The 15955-nt window shown below is 38.2% G+C and overlaps 2 protein-coding genes across 3 annotated transcripts; one reads left to right on the top strand and one right to left on the bottom strand.

Moving 5' to 3' along the window:
* The first annotated feature begins 2284 nt into the window (after window positions 1-2284).
* Window positions 2285-8396, top strand: lrrc42 (leucine rich repeat containing 42). Of its 2 annotated transcripts, none has more exons than XM_036138443.1 (7): window positions 2285-2964; window positions 3190-3321; window positions 5774-5892; window positions 5990-6075; window positions 7569-7682; window positions 7767-7851; window positions 7937-8396. In XM_036138443.1, the coding sequence occupies exons 1-7, from the start codon at window positions 2465-2467 to the stop codon at window positions 8230-8232; spliced, it is 1332 nt and encodes a 443-aa protein (XP_035994336.1). In that variant the 5' UTR covers window positions 2285-2464; the 3' UTR covers window positions 8233-8396. The 2 variants fall into 2 exon arrangements, with proteins under 2 accessions (XP_035994336.1, XP_035994335.1); XM_036138442.1 differs by having other exon boundaries at window positions 2288-2964; window positions 5771-5892.
* Window positions 8397-9615: 1219 nt separating this feature from the next.
* Window positions 9616-15643, bottom strand: tmem59 (transmembrane protein 59). The gene is made up of 8 exons (XM_012869496.3): window positions 15414-15643; window positions 15113-15218; window positions 13741-13835; window positions 13508-13660; window positions 13322-13394; window positions 11386-11509; window positions 11180-11297; window positions 9616-10321 (listed from the first exon to the last, which is right to left on the bottom strand). Exons 1-8 carry the CDS (start codon window positions 15567-15569, stop codon window positions 10169-10171), a joined length of 978 nt encoding a protein of 325 aa, XP_012724950.2. The 5' UTR covers window positions 15570-15643; the 3' UTR covers window positions 9616-10168.
* Window positions 15644-15955: the final 312 nt, after the last annotated feature.

The raw sequence follows: 15955 nt of genomic DNA, 5'->3' as shown, positions 1-15955 counted from the left end.
TCTTCTGTAAGTCAAAGGGGAACCGGAGCAAGGCAGCAGGATAAACAGGACAGGTAAAAGGTAAAATGGACAGAGCTGCTATGAAGTATCTATGTAATAAATAACTAAAATATATGAAGTGTGATGTCTGAAGTTTTTTTAAATCCATGTTTTTTTGGTCAGTTCCTGAAAAATAACAGTATAGGACACAAGGGGTTTGCCCCGACAGCAGCATAATCCATAAATACTATAAAGAACTGATTATTAGTGTGCATGCAGTGTGCTTGCAACATTATTGACAGCGTCTTTCTCAGTCTATGATGTCCTAAACTATCACAGTTTTAACAGGAATGGGCAGAATTATTTTATTAATTGAGGCTCCAGATCTACTGACGAGACTGAGAAACACCCTGAACCCACAGAGGAATTTTGTGGGATACTGCAAAAGTCTGCAACTTCAGTAAAATACTACACACAAAAAAAAACGGGAGGGAATGAGGCTCCTCATTTTTATTCATAGAGCTGTGACCAAGTGGCCAACAGCATTGACACAGTTCCAAAACAAAGTAAGAAAAGGCTCAACATTATACATCAACTATATCCCTGGTGTGACTCATTGACTAAAAGCTGTGAAACAGAATAGCTGATATAGCAATAAAGCTAGCGTAGCAATATAATGGAGAAATAGAAAACTAATAAATGACAAAAGTCCTGTTGGTAGCATAGCTACCATTATCCTAGCATCTATGCTAACAACAGAGCTAAGAAGACAAAGCTCTTACCTTCATAATCGAAAAGGTACTGTTCCACAAAGAACTTGTCATCTTTGTCGAGTTTGGAGGCTGGTGTGGCCGGAAGCTTTTGTACCAGTCTGTGCACGTCTCCCAAACGAAATTTGGGTAAATTGGTGAGGGACTGTGTGAATTCCCTATGTAAAAACACTGCTCGCGGAGAAAGCGGAAGTAAAGATACCCTGCTTCACCGCAGAACGGAAGTTGCATGACGTCACTGTGAAAAGGGTCTATAAAAATAAGACAAAACAAGCAACAGGAAAAACAAAGTAATTAAGATGTGCTAAAACTTAATTTACCTATGAGAATCAAAACACTATTTAGTTTAGTTGGTTTAATTTTAAGTGTGACAACTACACAGTGTTTAGTTTTACTGTTTCGTTCAAATGAGACCTTCAAATCCTGTTTAGATTATGCATTTTGCCATTACCACTCATTATTGTTGTATCTACAGCAATAATAATAATTATTATTATTGTTGTTGTGGAGTCCAGTCTGGTTTTATGTGAATAGGTCAAGCAATAAAAGGATCACTGTAGATTAAAAGCAGTGACCCGTATATTTAAAGGATCTAAATATATAAATATTAAAATGTAGACTTGTTCAGTAAGTAAACACTGGTCTTAGGGATCTTGTGGAATGCTTTAGTGGGATGGTGAAGATGGTAGTCAAGGATGGGGGATTGGTGGTGACAGGGGTCTTGTGTAGTGTATTGGTCTGTGAGCCACTCTTGTGCCTCTGTGGGTCATGAGTCGTAGGGTTGTCATAACACATGGATACATATTGGCTCAATGATTACCGATCCATATAGAGCGATGCAAAATGAAAATATCAATCCATATCATCATTTGTAAGATGCACCTTTATTTTGAAATTCAGGCATGAGACTATAGTCAACAGGTGATCTGTTATCATATTTTAAAATTAGCCGTTTATGATTTAAATCATACACAGTAGGAGTTTAGAAATAAAATGGTCAAATAATATACTTTTTGGTGAGTTGATATCAATGTAGATAGTGTGAGATGGGCAGCTGATATTGCATCAAATTGATTGCATCGATCGGAAATCATAACAAACTTTGTGATATCGGCAAATATTGTATCGTCATCCAAACAAATTGATACAAAATTATATTGTGACAAAGCTGGACCCACTATTTGTGAAGAGGTTGTTGGTTTGTTTGGTACAGTACAGCACAGGATATACTGTTTTATGTAGACAGGGAGGCTTTCAGTTGTGTACAAATATATACAAATTGTTTATATTTTTCTAATACTTTTTTAATTACATGCTTTATTTATTATTATTATTATTATTATTATTATTATTATTAATTCACTTCCTATCTTAAGTGAAATAGAACAACATTTTATTATTAAGGAGGATTGCAGCAGTACAACACACAGCTTCACTAAAAACTCTTGACGCAATGGACTGTGCCGAACAGCGTTTTGCCTGTTTTCCCAAAAACGCCCTTCCCAATATGGCGGCGTAGTGACGTACGATGCTCTTCTGCGCCGTTTGCTGAACCGTGTCTATGCCGGATGCTAGCAAAACAGACTGGCTGTGCTGCACGCTGCTGCTCGTCAACAACCTAACCGGCGATAATGAGAATGGCGACTAGCTGTGGCTGATAAAACCTCGACCACAAGAGAGCCTCTCTTTGTTCATGGCTTAAGCTAGCTAAGCTAATGACCCCGAGAAGTGCTTTTGTGATCTCCTTTGAGTCTTTCTTCAAACCCGCTGCTCAGTCAGGAGAAGTTTGTGTGTGTGTGTCTGCAATGGACAACAGCCCCATTTATGTTCGAGAAAGAGGCAACCTCCGTCGTGTGGGTGACATCATTCTGGCACAACCAAAACCACTGCCATCCTCATCCTCCTCCTCGTCGTCATGCAGGAGGACGAATCCGTTTGTGCTGAGAAAGGAGCACTTCGTCTTCACCTACAACGAGGAAGGCAGCCTGAGATACACCACTAAGTCCCTCTTTGACATCGCTCTGCTGTTCGTCGCTGACAACATCCACCACGTGGACTCTCTGGTTGACTTCCCAGAGCAGATAGGCGACAGGCTTTTTGTGGCCGCAGAGGAGAGCCGTGTGTTTTTAAACCCCGACGTTTCCCAGAAAGCCTTGAAGTTGTTCAGCGATGCATACGGAGACCTGGTGCTCGGATCACTCTGTCTAAGAAACAGGTTGGCTTATATTGTTTTGATGATGATGATGATGATGATGAACTTCATTGTCCCAAAGGAAATTTGTCTTGGGTACAGACTACATAGTCCAAACTGTGTGTCTATACTGCATTCACAGTGCAATGTGACACATTTTCTCCTCAGCCCCACACCTCCCTGCCCCATTAATAATTTTTTTTTACCTCAAACAGCAGCAATTATTTGTCTCCTTCTCTAATTCTGCAGGTTTCCACTCCTGCATGAGCGGATCACTGAGATAAAAACCTTTCACAGTTTGAAGTCTCTGGATTTGTTCGGCTGCAGACTAGGAGATGATCACGAGCTGTTCCGGCATCTCACATCCACGTCACTGGCGAGGTAAGGCTGTGGGCTCTTTAGGATGCACTTAGCAGAAAATCCATCCGTCCATCTATTGTCGTCTGCTCACCTGGGATCAGGTCACGAGGGTGACAGATCCAGGAAAGAAAACCAGACATCCCTCTCCCCTGGGACATCCTCCAGCTCACTCTGGGGGATCCCAAGGTGTTCCCAGGCCAGATGGTCTATATATATATATATATATATATATATATATATATATATATATATATATATATATATATATATATATATATATATGGAGTTCTGGCATCGGCATCCTGGTCAGATGCCCAAACCACCTCAGCTGACTGTTTTAGCTTAGCAGAAAATATGGCGCTAATTTTGAATCCTCTCTTCCACAGCAGCCTGTTTCCCTAAAAGTGAAACAGAACATTGTGATTTCAAATAACCACACAAACCTTTTGACAGATCTGTACTTTATTCTTATTTATTACTAAGTAAACAAACAGCGAAGCAGAAAATACTCAACCGCATGTACCATCTCATTTAACTAGAAGCACAGACTTTTACTGTAAAACGGATCAGGATGTCACAGCAATACCAACATGTTAACAAAATAGAGTCAGCTGTATGCACGCGACCTACATTACCAAAAACGTTGTGCATTTGGGTAAAAACCTGCATCACTTCAAGTCAGATCATTACATTCAATAAAAAACACACACCGACAGAAAACTAAAGCACACACCAAACCTGCAGGAAAAATCTTAAAACATTTTATTCCTTTATTACCCTCAATATACTATTATGTCACAATTATATATATATATATATATATATATATATATATATATATATATATATATATATATATATATATATATATATATATATATATATAAGGGCTGGGCAAGTTAACGCGTTAATTTCGCGTTAATTCATTAGACTATTAACGCCGATATTTATTTTATCACGCATTAACGCATGTTGCTCACATGCTTTCAGTCAGTGTCAGTCAGCACGCGCGCTGACTGCAGCGCGCTGTGACACGGCAGCACTCCCGCTCCCCCTCCCCTCTCGTACATGGCTCAGCGGTGCCAGCCAATCAGCACGCAGACTCAGCCTGGCCCGCCCACTCAGTTCTCACACAAACTTAGCAAACAAACAGCTGAGAGAGACCGCAGCAGCGAAAAAACATGAACAGGGGAAGTAGCACCGTTTGGCTTTATTCTAATACCGTAAATTAAATCAAGCTGTATGTTTTGTAAAAAGCCGGTTCATTTCAGTGGAAACACAACAAATTTATCTAAGCACGTGAAAAAACATGAAAACGTCGAGCCCCAGAAACGGAGAGAGGAGATGAAACTTCTCTCATTGCCCCGACAGACCCACAGACGTCTCTGACTGAGGCGTTTCAGTCCTCCAGGGAACATCCAGGTAGATCAGTGGATGGATGGATGGATGTTACTGGAGCCCACACATAACATGTAATTAAGACCTTGAAAGAACCCAGTACATATATTAAAAAGTGTTATTTAAGATAAGATAACATTAGCTAATCCTTTTTTTATCCCACGACGGGGAAATTTATAGGATTAAAGCAACAGGCAGGTGCACACAACACAGACAAAATTACATAAGGATTGAAATATATAAGAGGTGGATTAGCGAAAAAACACTGAACATAACATTATTATTATTATTATTATTATTATTATTATTATTATTTAATTGTAATAATAAAATAAAAACCACAAAACCCAAAAGGTCAACAGTTTCATGATACATCAAGCTTAGGGACTGGCTAATATACAGCAGGTCAAAAAAGGCCATATTTTGGCTGCAGTGCTTGCTGTTCTCTTATGAAGAAAAGATCAACTAGTGCACTAAATTTAATAGATGGGTTGAAAATATCCAGTATAAAATAAGTGCTACAAAGGTACAACACTTTTGTTCATATGGCAGCAGAACATTAAAATAAAAGTGCTCTTTACACTACTTTTGAATTCATTCTTGGAGTTTGTAAATACAATGCGATTAATCGCGATTAAATATTTTAATCGTTGCCCAGCCCTAATATATATATATATATATATATATATATATATATATATATATATATATATATATATATATATATATATATATATATATATATATATATATATATATATATCCATCCATCCATTTTCCGAACCGCTTTATCCCTCATGGGGTCGCTGGTGCCTATCTCCAGTGTTCACTGGGCGAGAGGCGGGGTACACCCTGGACAGGTATATATATATATATATATATATATATATATATATATATATATATATATATATATATATATATATATATATATATATGGAGTTCAGGTGGGATGTGCCCAGAAAACCTCTAAAGCGTGGGGGGCATCCTGGTCAGATGCCCAAACTACCTCAGCTGACTGTTTTAGCTTAGCAGAAAATATGGCGCTAATTTTGAATCCTCTCTTCCGCAGCAGCCTGACTCAGCTGTTCATTGGAGGCAACAACCTGTCAGATGCCGGCCTGCAAAGACTGACCGCGCCTGTCCGGATAATGCACAAAGGGCTGGACTCTCTGGAGCTCCTGGACGTTTCCTGTCGGTAGTTTTGCCATGTACAGCGTCAAATTTAAATATACATAATATAAGATGATGTATCGTCTTTTTTTTTTTTTTTTTTCCCTTTCTTATACAGGCAATCCCGTCTCAGAAAGGGCTCTGAGATACCTCAAATGCCTCCCAAAGCTGGTGAAGCTTGATGCGTCTGGGACCAACATGAAGGTAAGACAAAAAAATTAATAAAAAACTTTAACTTGTTTTTTTATTTATTTTTTTGACACGTTAAAATCCCATCTTCCCTTCTGTGCTGATTAGCTTCCCTGATCTTTTTTGGCGTCATCTGACCAGAGCAGCTTAAAGGCCCAAACTGTGGAGCACAAATGTTATAGTTGTCCTGTCAGCAGTTTCTCTCTAGCTCCCCCAGAGTTACCGTTGTTCACATGGCTGCTTTCATGATTAACCCTCTTCTTGCCTGGCCTGCCGGCTTATGTGGACAGCTACACTACCTTTGTAATTCAAGGTTTATTTTCCTTTTTTTATTATTTTTTTATTACCTTCAACATTGTAGATACATAGTGAAGACATCTGAGGTGTATAGAATTATGTAGCAACCAAATGTATGCATGCCATGCAGACTTTTCTTTGTAAAATACCAAGAGTATTATCGGCATGTAAAATTGTGTTTAGATTAGATTAGATTAGATTCAACTTTATTGTCGTTACAAGCCAACGAAATGCAGTTTAGGTCTAACCAGAAGTGCAATAGCAGCAAGTGCAGGATAAACAATGGTTGCATAAGTACATGACATGGGTTTTTACTGAATAAATATAGAAATGGATACTATTATAGACAGAATTTTACTGATAGATTTGTCCTATGAGTATAATATATAGATAACTAGTATTGTGAACTAAATTTACAGCTGCATATGTACCGAATATAATATACAGGTGGATATTACTATAAATAGAGTTTTACAGATATGTACGGATATGTATATATAGATAACTAGTATTGTGAACTAAATTTACAGCTGGATATGTACCAAATATAATATACAGGTGGATATTACTATGAATAGAGATTTACAGATATGTACAATAGCATAATATACAGATGATTATTTTACAATGTAATAGGGCTGGACGATTATAGATAAAAAGCGTATTGATAAAATAAAAATCATATTGATCGATATCGATAATTAACAACAAATTCAAAACATGTGTTTTTAAGTGCAGCCCTGCTCATTTTATGCTGTTGCTTAGCGACCTATTTTTAGATACAGAACACACAAACCCTGAATTCAAACTCAACCCTTTATTCAACCAACTTTTTACCAAAACTGCAAGTTTTTAAAAAAGAAAAAAGGTCACATGCTCTTTGTACTCTTTGAACTCTTTGAAGGGGGCGGGGCATTTCTTGGTCGGCGTTGTGATTGGTTGGATGTAATGACTGTAATATTAACCTATATGGCTAGAATTCAAAAGGAAAGAAATCTGTTCTATTAAACTTTTTATTGACCCTTTTTTTTGCTGTCATCGATATACGTCTGTTGATCGATATGCATTGTTATTGAATTATTGTCCAGCCCTAGTTTGTAATGTAGTAAAATTGGAAAGTGGTGTGAATCTTTGTGCCAGGAACTATACAGATGTGGCTGTTTTTTTTTTTTTTTTGTGGCCCTGTCAATAATCTGCCATTTGTATATCAGCTCGGCACAGCTTTGAAGACAGCCGTGTGGAACCTGTTGGGGCTGATTCATTCCGAGAAACCTCTGAACACCTTCGATCACTCGGGGTGTAAAACAGAAGGTTGGGCAGAACAGGTAAGGATTTTTAGGCAATACTGGGATTACAGATAGCGTGCTTAAATGAGCGGAATCACGTAGCCGTACTTGTCTTACTCACAGGTTGTAAATCAGTGGGAAACGAGTGGCTGCCAGATGCCTAAACAGAAAAAAATGGAAGAGTCAAGGGCCTCGGCTCTTCGCTTTTGTAAGTATTTTACACGTTTCGTTTTAATCTGTAAGTCTGTTCAAACACAGAGCTTTTGAACAATTTCTCTTTATTTTTTATGTAGTTGGCAGGCAGAAGTTTGTCAGAGAGGTACTGAATGCGTCACCCCTGATTGACGGGAAGGAGGCCAACATGGAGAAACTACATTTCTACAAACCTACAGCAAGCGATCGTCTGAGAGGGAACATGGATTCATCCACAGCCGAATGCCTCCAAATTAAGAATCCCGCCTCTTGTATTAGAAAGAGAACGCTAGAGTCAAGCACGTGCGATGCCTCTTCTGAAAGCCCTCCGACCAAAACAAAATGCTCATCATTAGTTTTCACTGCAGAGGACACAGACCTGTTGAACAGCTACTAAAAAATGGAATGTGTCCGGGCAGCATTCCATAATAAAAAAAAAAACAATATGGGAGCAGCAGTCAACATGTAGCATTCACAAGATCCATTTTGCAGTCTACTTACTTTTGGGAAAGATGTGTATGTTTTCACTTTTTTTAAAATGAATAAAAATTTTGTATTTTGCAAGAGCCCTTTTCTTCCTTTTCTGCAGCTTTGAAATCCAACGGAGGATTTTATTGGAAAAAACGTTGAGAGGCTTACATAAACTAAAGAATCACACAAATATTAGACTAATTCAGGGCATTTAAAGATGCGTTTGAATTGTTTTAAGGGTGACATTATACAACAAACAACTTTAAAAATCTTTTTAAAAGTAGAAGTGGGTACCTAAGTTTTAAATTGTGCAAATTATGTGCAGTTCACAGAGGGACAAAGGCCATACATATGGGCTCAAATATATATATATATATATATATACTATATATATATATATATATATATATATATATATATATAGTCCTGGTTTAATTAATAGTTAAACCTTCCAGTTGTTGAGGGGAAGTTGAAGAATTTGGAGTTTTCCAATGTACCTTTAACACTGGCAGTGAAATAGACCCACAGCATGATAGAGTTCTTAGGTTGAAAAGCCACACCTTGACCCAAACTATCACCAGCAGACAAAAAGCAAAAAACTATGAAACCCTGTCATAAACCGGAAGATGCTGGAACACCAGTGTGACTTGACAGTGAAGCATATTTAGCGTCAACATGGACTTGATGCTAACCAACGAGGAAGCCCTTGTTCCAAAATCACCACAGTCAAGCTTGTCTTAAAGTCACAGTTGGTTACAAAAAGAAACCAACTGCTTTTTGTAGAAAAAAAAAATGCTTTATGGTCAGATTTGACAAAGCTTGAGGCATTTGGACATAGTGACAAGAAGTATGTTCGAATAAAGATGAAGCCTGAACGCTAAACCAACAGCTGAGGGTCGTGGTGGTAACATTATGCTGAGTTGTTTCGCTGCCAATTTTAAGTAAACAGAATAGAGGACAACCTGAGGTTTCCCCGACAGCTAGCGAGATAAAACGTGGATAAAGTTTTGTATTTCAACAGCACACATCAAAACTAGTTTTTTTTGGAACAGATGCTTTAGCTCCTAAAGTTTACCCTGGTGTTCCTGCACATATTTTATCCCAGACTGAAATTGCCTGAGTTCTGAATCTGTTTTTTTCCAACCAATTTATAACGTAAGGCAAATGTTTGTGACAAATTCATCGCCGTTTCCACCAGTCTTGCTTTTAGGCGTCTGCAGCAGTCGACCCACACTGGCAGGTTTTCTCTTCCCCAATTTTACCCAAAAGTGAAACAGAACATCGTGATTTCAAATAACCACATAAACAGTTTGACAGAGCTGTACTTTATTCTTATTACTAAGTAAACAAACAGCGAAGCAGAAAAGACTCAACCGCATGTACCATCTCATTTAATTAGAAGCACAGACTTTTACTGTAAAACGGATCAGGATGTCACAGCAATACCAACATGTTAACAAAATAGAGTCGGCAGTATGCACGCGACCTACATTTCCAAAAACATTGTGCATTTGGGTAAAAACCTGCATCACTTCAAGTCAGATCATTACATTCAATAAAAAACACACACCGACAGAAAACTAAAGCACACACCAAACCTGCAGGAAAAATCTTAAAACATTTTATTCCTTTATTACCCTCAATATACCATTATGTCACAATTATACAGAAAAAAAAGTTTGAATCACTCCAACTTAAGATTTGAATAAAGCAAGGACAAATCAGTTAACACTGAATGATCTGAAAGTTCTGCTGAGACCACAACCAACTCAGGCCTTAAATGGGAGGATAAAGAAAAAAAAAAAGAAACTGAAAATTATTAAATCAAGAAGAAGGTTCATTCGGGAGTGCAGCTGTGGTTTCTAGATATTGGACTGTCCCAGGTTCACCTTGGAGGGAAGTGGCCCAGCCTCTTCCTCTGGGCCCTTGGAGGTGATGATAATCAGAGAGGATGCTGGGTAAGGAGTCAGTTTCTGCTCTTTGATGTAGTGACTGTCCCCATAGATGCTCAGTTTCTGAAAGGTGAGAGGAACAAAACAGAGACAGAGAGGTTTGCGTGTTAAATCAATCAGACCGCATGCAGATTTTACAGAGTGACATCTAAATCTAGATTTATATTCCTGAAACCTATTTATCCTTTTGTTATCAGCTTTATCACGATTCATTATTTCATCACATTTTGGAATAAATTACATCATTATTGGCTAGACCAACACCAATTAATGTAAGACTGAGACGTCAAAGTAAAATTAATCACAATTTTCAGACCAAGAAACCAAGAAACTGGAGGAGGTTCATCTTCCAGCTGCGCAACAACTCAAAACATAAAGCCAGGGACATGATGAAATGATTTAGATCACAGGATATTCATGCATTTGGGAAAAAAAAGAAAAAATGTTTGTGGGACATACCCAAAAGACTCAAATGCAGCATGTGTAAAAATATTTCCTTTACACTTCACGACTATATATAATACTTTGTGTTGGTCTAATAGATTAAAATTCAATTTAATTCATGGATGTCTGCTTCTTTAACAGAAAAAAAAAAGATTTGAAAGGCAGCATTTGCAGTCTTTTTACTTTGATGTCTTAAGAAATATGTCAAAAAACATTAAGCTAAAAAATAAAAGCCCAGAGGCTATAATTTACAGTACAATCTGAAGGTTTAACCCCTCTTGAATAACGTAGCTTCTACTTCAAGTCAAACTTTAGAGTATTTCTGAAGATATTTTAGTGTAAACCATTTGAGGTTCTCAGAAAAACCTTCAGGATTTTGGATCCTTTTAAAAAGAAAAAGAAAAATAACAACAACAAAAAAAAGCCAAACACAAATAACGGGTCAGAACAGGTTAAACTAATCATCCCAGGGCTTACCTCAGCAGGTACGTATTGATCCACAGCAGTTGCCACAGTAGCGCAGCAGATCCAGATCAGGACCATCACAGACAGAATTAAAGTGGTCGTTAGGATCCACCCAGGCAGCCAGGGGTTCCTGGGGAGAAAAGCACAAACACGGTTAGCCCGTGTAGCGCCACAGGACGCGGAGTCCGGCTCAGATAAGACAACGGAAAAGTGCAAACCTTGACAGGCAGCTGAAAAGGTTGTATCCGTCGTCATAGCTGCGCTCGCCAGACAGGTCTCTGTCTCTCTCTTGGATTAAAGTGCGATGGTATTCTTTGTAAATAGGACTGCTCAGCTCATGGACTTGGAAAAAGGAGAATATAGACTTCATGTGAGTATTTAAAAAAAAGGTTTTAAATAACATTGCATTTTATTATATACAATATTCAATTCACTGCATCTCTAATCACAATGTATACTTCATCAATAAGGTAAATAAAACACTGATCCTGACTGTAATTTACAAATTAAACTTGCGTTTATAGGTTGGAAGGAGAGCACTAAACACTCAGTGATTTTTATTTTAAACAAGAATTGAGTCCACTATTCGAATATATCGTGAATATGCCCTTATTGACACAAGGTTATAAAAAAAAACACAACATTGGTGCAGTTTTCTTCATCAGTCGTTTCTGTAGCAGTAAAGCTTCTGAAACATGTCTGACAGCACTCCTCTAGGCAGAATTTGTTTAAATAGAGTCATTTTTCCTGGCAGATTCCCAATTTTTAAGATAATCCAGATATTCTCCATAGGATTGAGGTCGGGGGGGCTTTAGGAAGGCATTTACAGATGTTCTGTTAGAGCCTGCTGTATCCATTCCAGAACTAGTTTTATATAGATGTCGTGTTGTGTCAAAGTTGAATAAAAAATCTGATCAAGATGTATCCGTCAGATGATATGTAAGATTGGTAGGGATGCTCAAAAGCAACCGAAGCAACAGCAAGGCTCAGGCCGATCATAAACAGGAAAAAGGTCAGTGTCATTTTCCACAGAGAAGGTGGTTCAAAGTTAACATGGACTGACTGAAGGGGCGCTAAGAAAGGAAGGTGTACCTACAGGCTTGACATACATTCGCAGCCAGCCACCCACATAGACAAGCCAAATGCCGGTCTGCTAAACAGCCGAATCAGCAGTTTAGCATGCTGATAGCATCAAGGTAGGAGGGGTGGAGTGGGGGTGGGGTGGCGGGGGGTTCACAGGCAGTTGTACCGGTGCCTGGGATAGGTGATCTGGACATAAAAGGTTTCTCACAATAGTTTGTGGTATTTACTTCAATAATGATAAAAGTGACAAAAAAGTACAGGAAATTAGAAATGAATCAGTCTTTTTGGCTATAAATCGACTGCTGTACGTCTCATCATAAAGAAGTGTTGCTCTAAAAAAAGAAACGCCATTTTAAAATTGGGTTCCTCTATACACTACTTGCATTATGTAGTGCCACCGTAGCTTTAAACAGGACAGAATACCTACATTAAATAATACCCTTTCGTTTGTGTGTGTGTGTATACACACACACACACACACACACACACACACACACACACACACACACACACACACACACACACACACACACACACACACACACACACACACACACACACACACACACACACACACACACACACACACACACACACACACACACACACATAGTATCAACAGTAGAAAAAAAACAGCTAAAGAGTTTAAAAAGCAACTATCCCAACCATACTGTCAGTTTTTACTCATCCCTGGCTGGTGTCATATACAAAGAAAATAATGATGATGATGATATTTAATTGTGTGACAACTTTCCAGACCAACACCTTGAAAGTTGAATTTTAGACACAGTTGGGTGTTCAAAAAGGACCAGAATTCAACATTATTAAAATATATGGGCTATGCCCGTGCCAGGAAACCAAGCAATTAAAAATTATCATAAACTGCACATAGATCATATAAAGTCCAAGTCTAACTTTTATTCATGTAATTTTGCATGCACGCCCATGAGGAGTGCATGAAAACCTCCGACCTGAACTGTGCATTACTACATTTAGAATTTGTTCTAAATGAGCTCATTTTTGCAAAAGCATTAAAGACCACAACATCAAATAATAGACTGAAGTGCTTACAGCTCTTCTGAGGCTCCTCCTTAAAATCATTGTCCAGTTCAATGTGGGAGAAAATCCTAACCTGCGGTTCGGACTGAAAAACATGGGAGACAATTTGTACTTTTGACATTTACTAAATTAAAAAGAATAAAGTGGTCAATCTTATTAGAACCAGTCACCAGGCGTGGCTGGTCTTCAGTCCAGTACCTGGAAAATAACAACTTTTCCATCATCAGCCTGAAGGTAGAACGTCCAGGTGGAAGTGATGAAGCTGTGGGCCTGACTCATTACGTCATCCCAAAAGCCTCTGACCAAAGTCAGGGGATAGAGGAGATGAATCCTCGGCATCATGGCCTCCAACTGTTTAGAAAACAACACGCAGACTGAGCACGCCACTATTCCTTGAGAGACATTCTGTATCCAACCAGCAAGCGGCGTACCTGATCTTGACGCTGCTCCGCAAATGGAAGCTGGTTGTTGCAGCCCATGTTGCACGCGTACTGCTCATCAGGCTGGGCGTAGGCTTCCCGACAGGCTGCGTGAGTTTGGAGTGACAGATGGCACAAAACAGTTTTAGAGGCATGCAACAAAAGCTAATTTTAGATTTTATTGGTCCCTTCACATATTTCATGTCAATCCGCCATACTTTTCCTGGTGAAACCTTTCTGAATTTTAAAGTACATTTCTGGAAATGAATAGAGAAGGTCACCATGATAAATGTAACACAAACACAGATCCTTGCAAAAAATTATTTGAATAAAACTCCTAATAGATTGATTGGTGTGGTATTTGTTAAGGTGTGTGAAAAACATGTTTCCTTTTTGTTCCACTTCACAGTTATATACTACTTTGTGTTAGTCTATCCCAGGGGTCTGCAACCTGTGACTCTATACACCTTCAGTTTTGGCTCTTGAAAATTTAGACCAAAAATGCAGTGGAGAAAAACTGGTCAATGTTTCTAAATGTAAAGGTAATTTAAAACTGCTAGCTTTAGGATGAATTTGGTTCTGCAATATATGCGTAACATTTCCAGAAAGAAAGAAACTAATGGTGTGTAGAATATTTTGCTATAGCTAAATGAAGTGTCTTTTTGTCAATAGGTCGCAAACAATTGGCTTTTTCATAATTTTGATGCCATTTGCTATAAAACTCAAATGTCCAATTGAAAAAAAATGTGTTAAACCTAAACATAAAAATACTGTTCATTAAATAATTTTTTTTAAACTAATTTCCTATAGTTTACTATAAAAACAAGCTCTCGTTTCAAAGAGATGTGTATCTTTTGTGGCTCTAAACAAAATTTGTTTAGCTGGAGTGAGGGTAAAAGTGGCTCTGCGGGTCGTAAAGGTTGCCGAACCCTGATCTATCCCAACTAATCCCAATCAAAACTGAATTGACAAAAAAAATGACAAAATAGTGACTAAATACTGTTGCAAGTTACTAGATGGTTGGTGAGCAACAAATGAATGAATGCATGATGAACAGAAGGGACAAATGATGGTTGGATATGTGATGACATATGAAGGTATGGATATTAGAATGGATGGACAAAAATGCTTCAAAGAATGATAAACAGAAAAACCAAGTGCTGAATGATGGACAAACAGATGGATGTAATAAAAAAAATGGATGTGTGGATGCAGGTACATTTACAAAATGACAGCAGGAGCGCATTGAAAGCTTTTTCTAGGCTTATTTTTTGTCAGCAGCTTTGTGCAGAATCCAACAATAGATCATTTAAGTCCACTGACAAGTCTCGTCCTACAGGCCTGAAGCGTGTGGGTGTGAAGTTAAAAGCCTTCATTTACTTACTTGATTCACACTCAGATTTGGTCTGATTCAAATCGTCGCTGTCACGGACGAAGTGGCAAATGGAGAACAGACGGCAGCCTCTCTGACAGGCGTATAGTTCCTCCTCCTGAAAACGCAAAAACACATCAAAAGGACCAGTTGAATGCGAAACATTACGCACTCTCGACTGCTTATATAACCCACTCACAGTTTCGAACAACAATGCATCAAACGACAGAACAGGACGACGATTGTTCTTAATTGCGTAAATTGCATAACGTTAGCGCAAGCTAGCTGACACAAGCAAGATAAAAGTCCTCACCCGTGGATACGTGTGCAAACTGTATGTCATTCCGCATGACTTATGGCAGGATGCGGTGCTTCCCAGAACGCTGTTAAACACGTCCGAGGACGCTAATGTGCAAGCGATTAGGACATATAGTCCCAAAACATAGCCAAAGAAAGAAAGGGTTCCCATTTTGCCTGTAAAAAAAACCCAAACAAACAACTGCACTTCTCTTTCCCCGTCCGCCGTAACCGAGACTGTAATCTCGCGAGATTTGTTTGGTTTAAAGGGTGCGTTTAAGGACTATTAAATGAGCGCGCATCTTTTCAACAGAACCAATTTCTACCTAATTTCGACCAGGAAATGCATTTTTTTAAAAAGTATTATATCATTATTTTTATGGTATATTGTTATAAATTATATGTAATCTTATATAGACCCGATAAATATGAAAATTTCACTTTAACTGTCACAATGTTTTTTTAAATATTTAATATAAGCGGAATATCAAAGTTGCATGAGAAAAAACAAAAACAAAATTAGGAAAAAATACATAGAAAATGCAATATATTATTTAT

This window comes from Fundulus heteroclitus, chromosome 6 (genome assembly GCF_011125445.2).
Source record: "Fundulus heteroclitus isolate FHET01 chromosome 6, MU-UCD_Fhet_4.1, whole genome shotgun sequence".
Taxonomy (NCBI): domain Eukaryota; kingdom Metazoa; phylum Chordata; class Actinopteri; order Cyprinodontiformes; family Fundulidae; genus Fundulus; species Fundulus heteroclitus.
The sequence above is the reverse complement of the archived record's forward strand: the minus strand, read 5'-3'. Positions and strand labels throughout refer to the sequence as shown.

Bases quoted from the DNA above. Each gene is read 5' to 3' on its own strand.
- lrrc42 (XM_036138442.1), top strand. From the start codon at position 2,465: ATGACCCCGAGAAGTGCTTTTGTGATCTCCTTTGAGTCTTTCTTCAAA. The intron at 2,965-3,189 runs GTTGGCTTATAT...CTAATTCTGCAG, and splicing joins TCACTCTGTCTAAGAAACAG to GTTTCCACTCCTGCATGAGC. The intron at 7,852-7,936 runs GTAAGTATTTTA...TTTTTTATGTAG, and splicing joins GGCCTCGGCTCTTCGCTTTT to TTGGCAGGCAGAAGTTTGTC.
- tmem59 (XM_012869496.3), bottom strand. From the start codon at position 15,569: ATGGGAACCCTTTCTTTCTTTGGCTATGTTTTGGGACTATATGTCCTA. The intron at 13,836-15,112 runs GTAAGTAAATGA...AAACTCACGCAG, and splicing joins CAAATCTGAGTGTGAATCAA to CCTGTCGGGAAGCCTACGCC. The intron at 10,322-11,179 runs GTAAGCCCTGGG...CTCACCTTTCAG, and splicing joins ATCAATACGTACCTGCTGAG to AAACTGAGCATCTATGGGGA.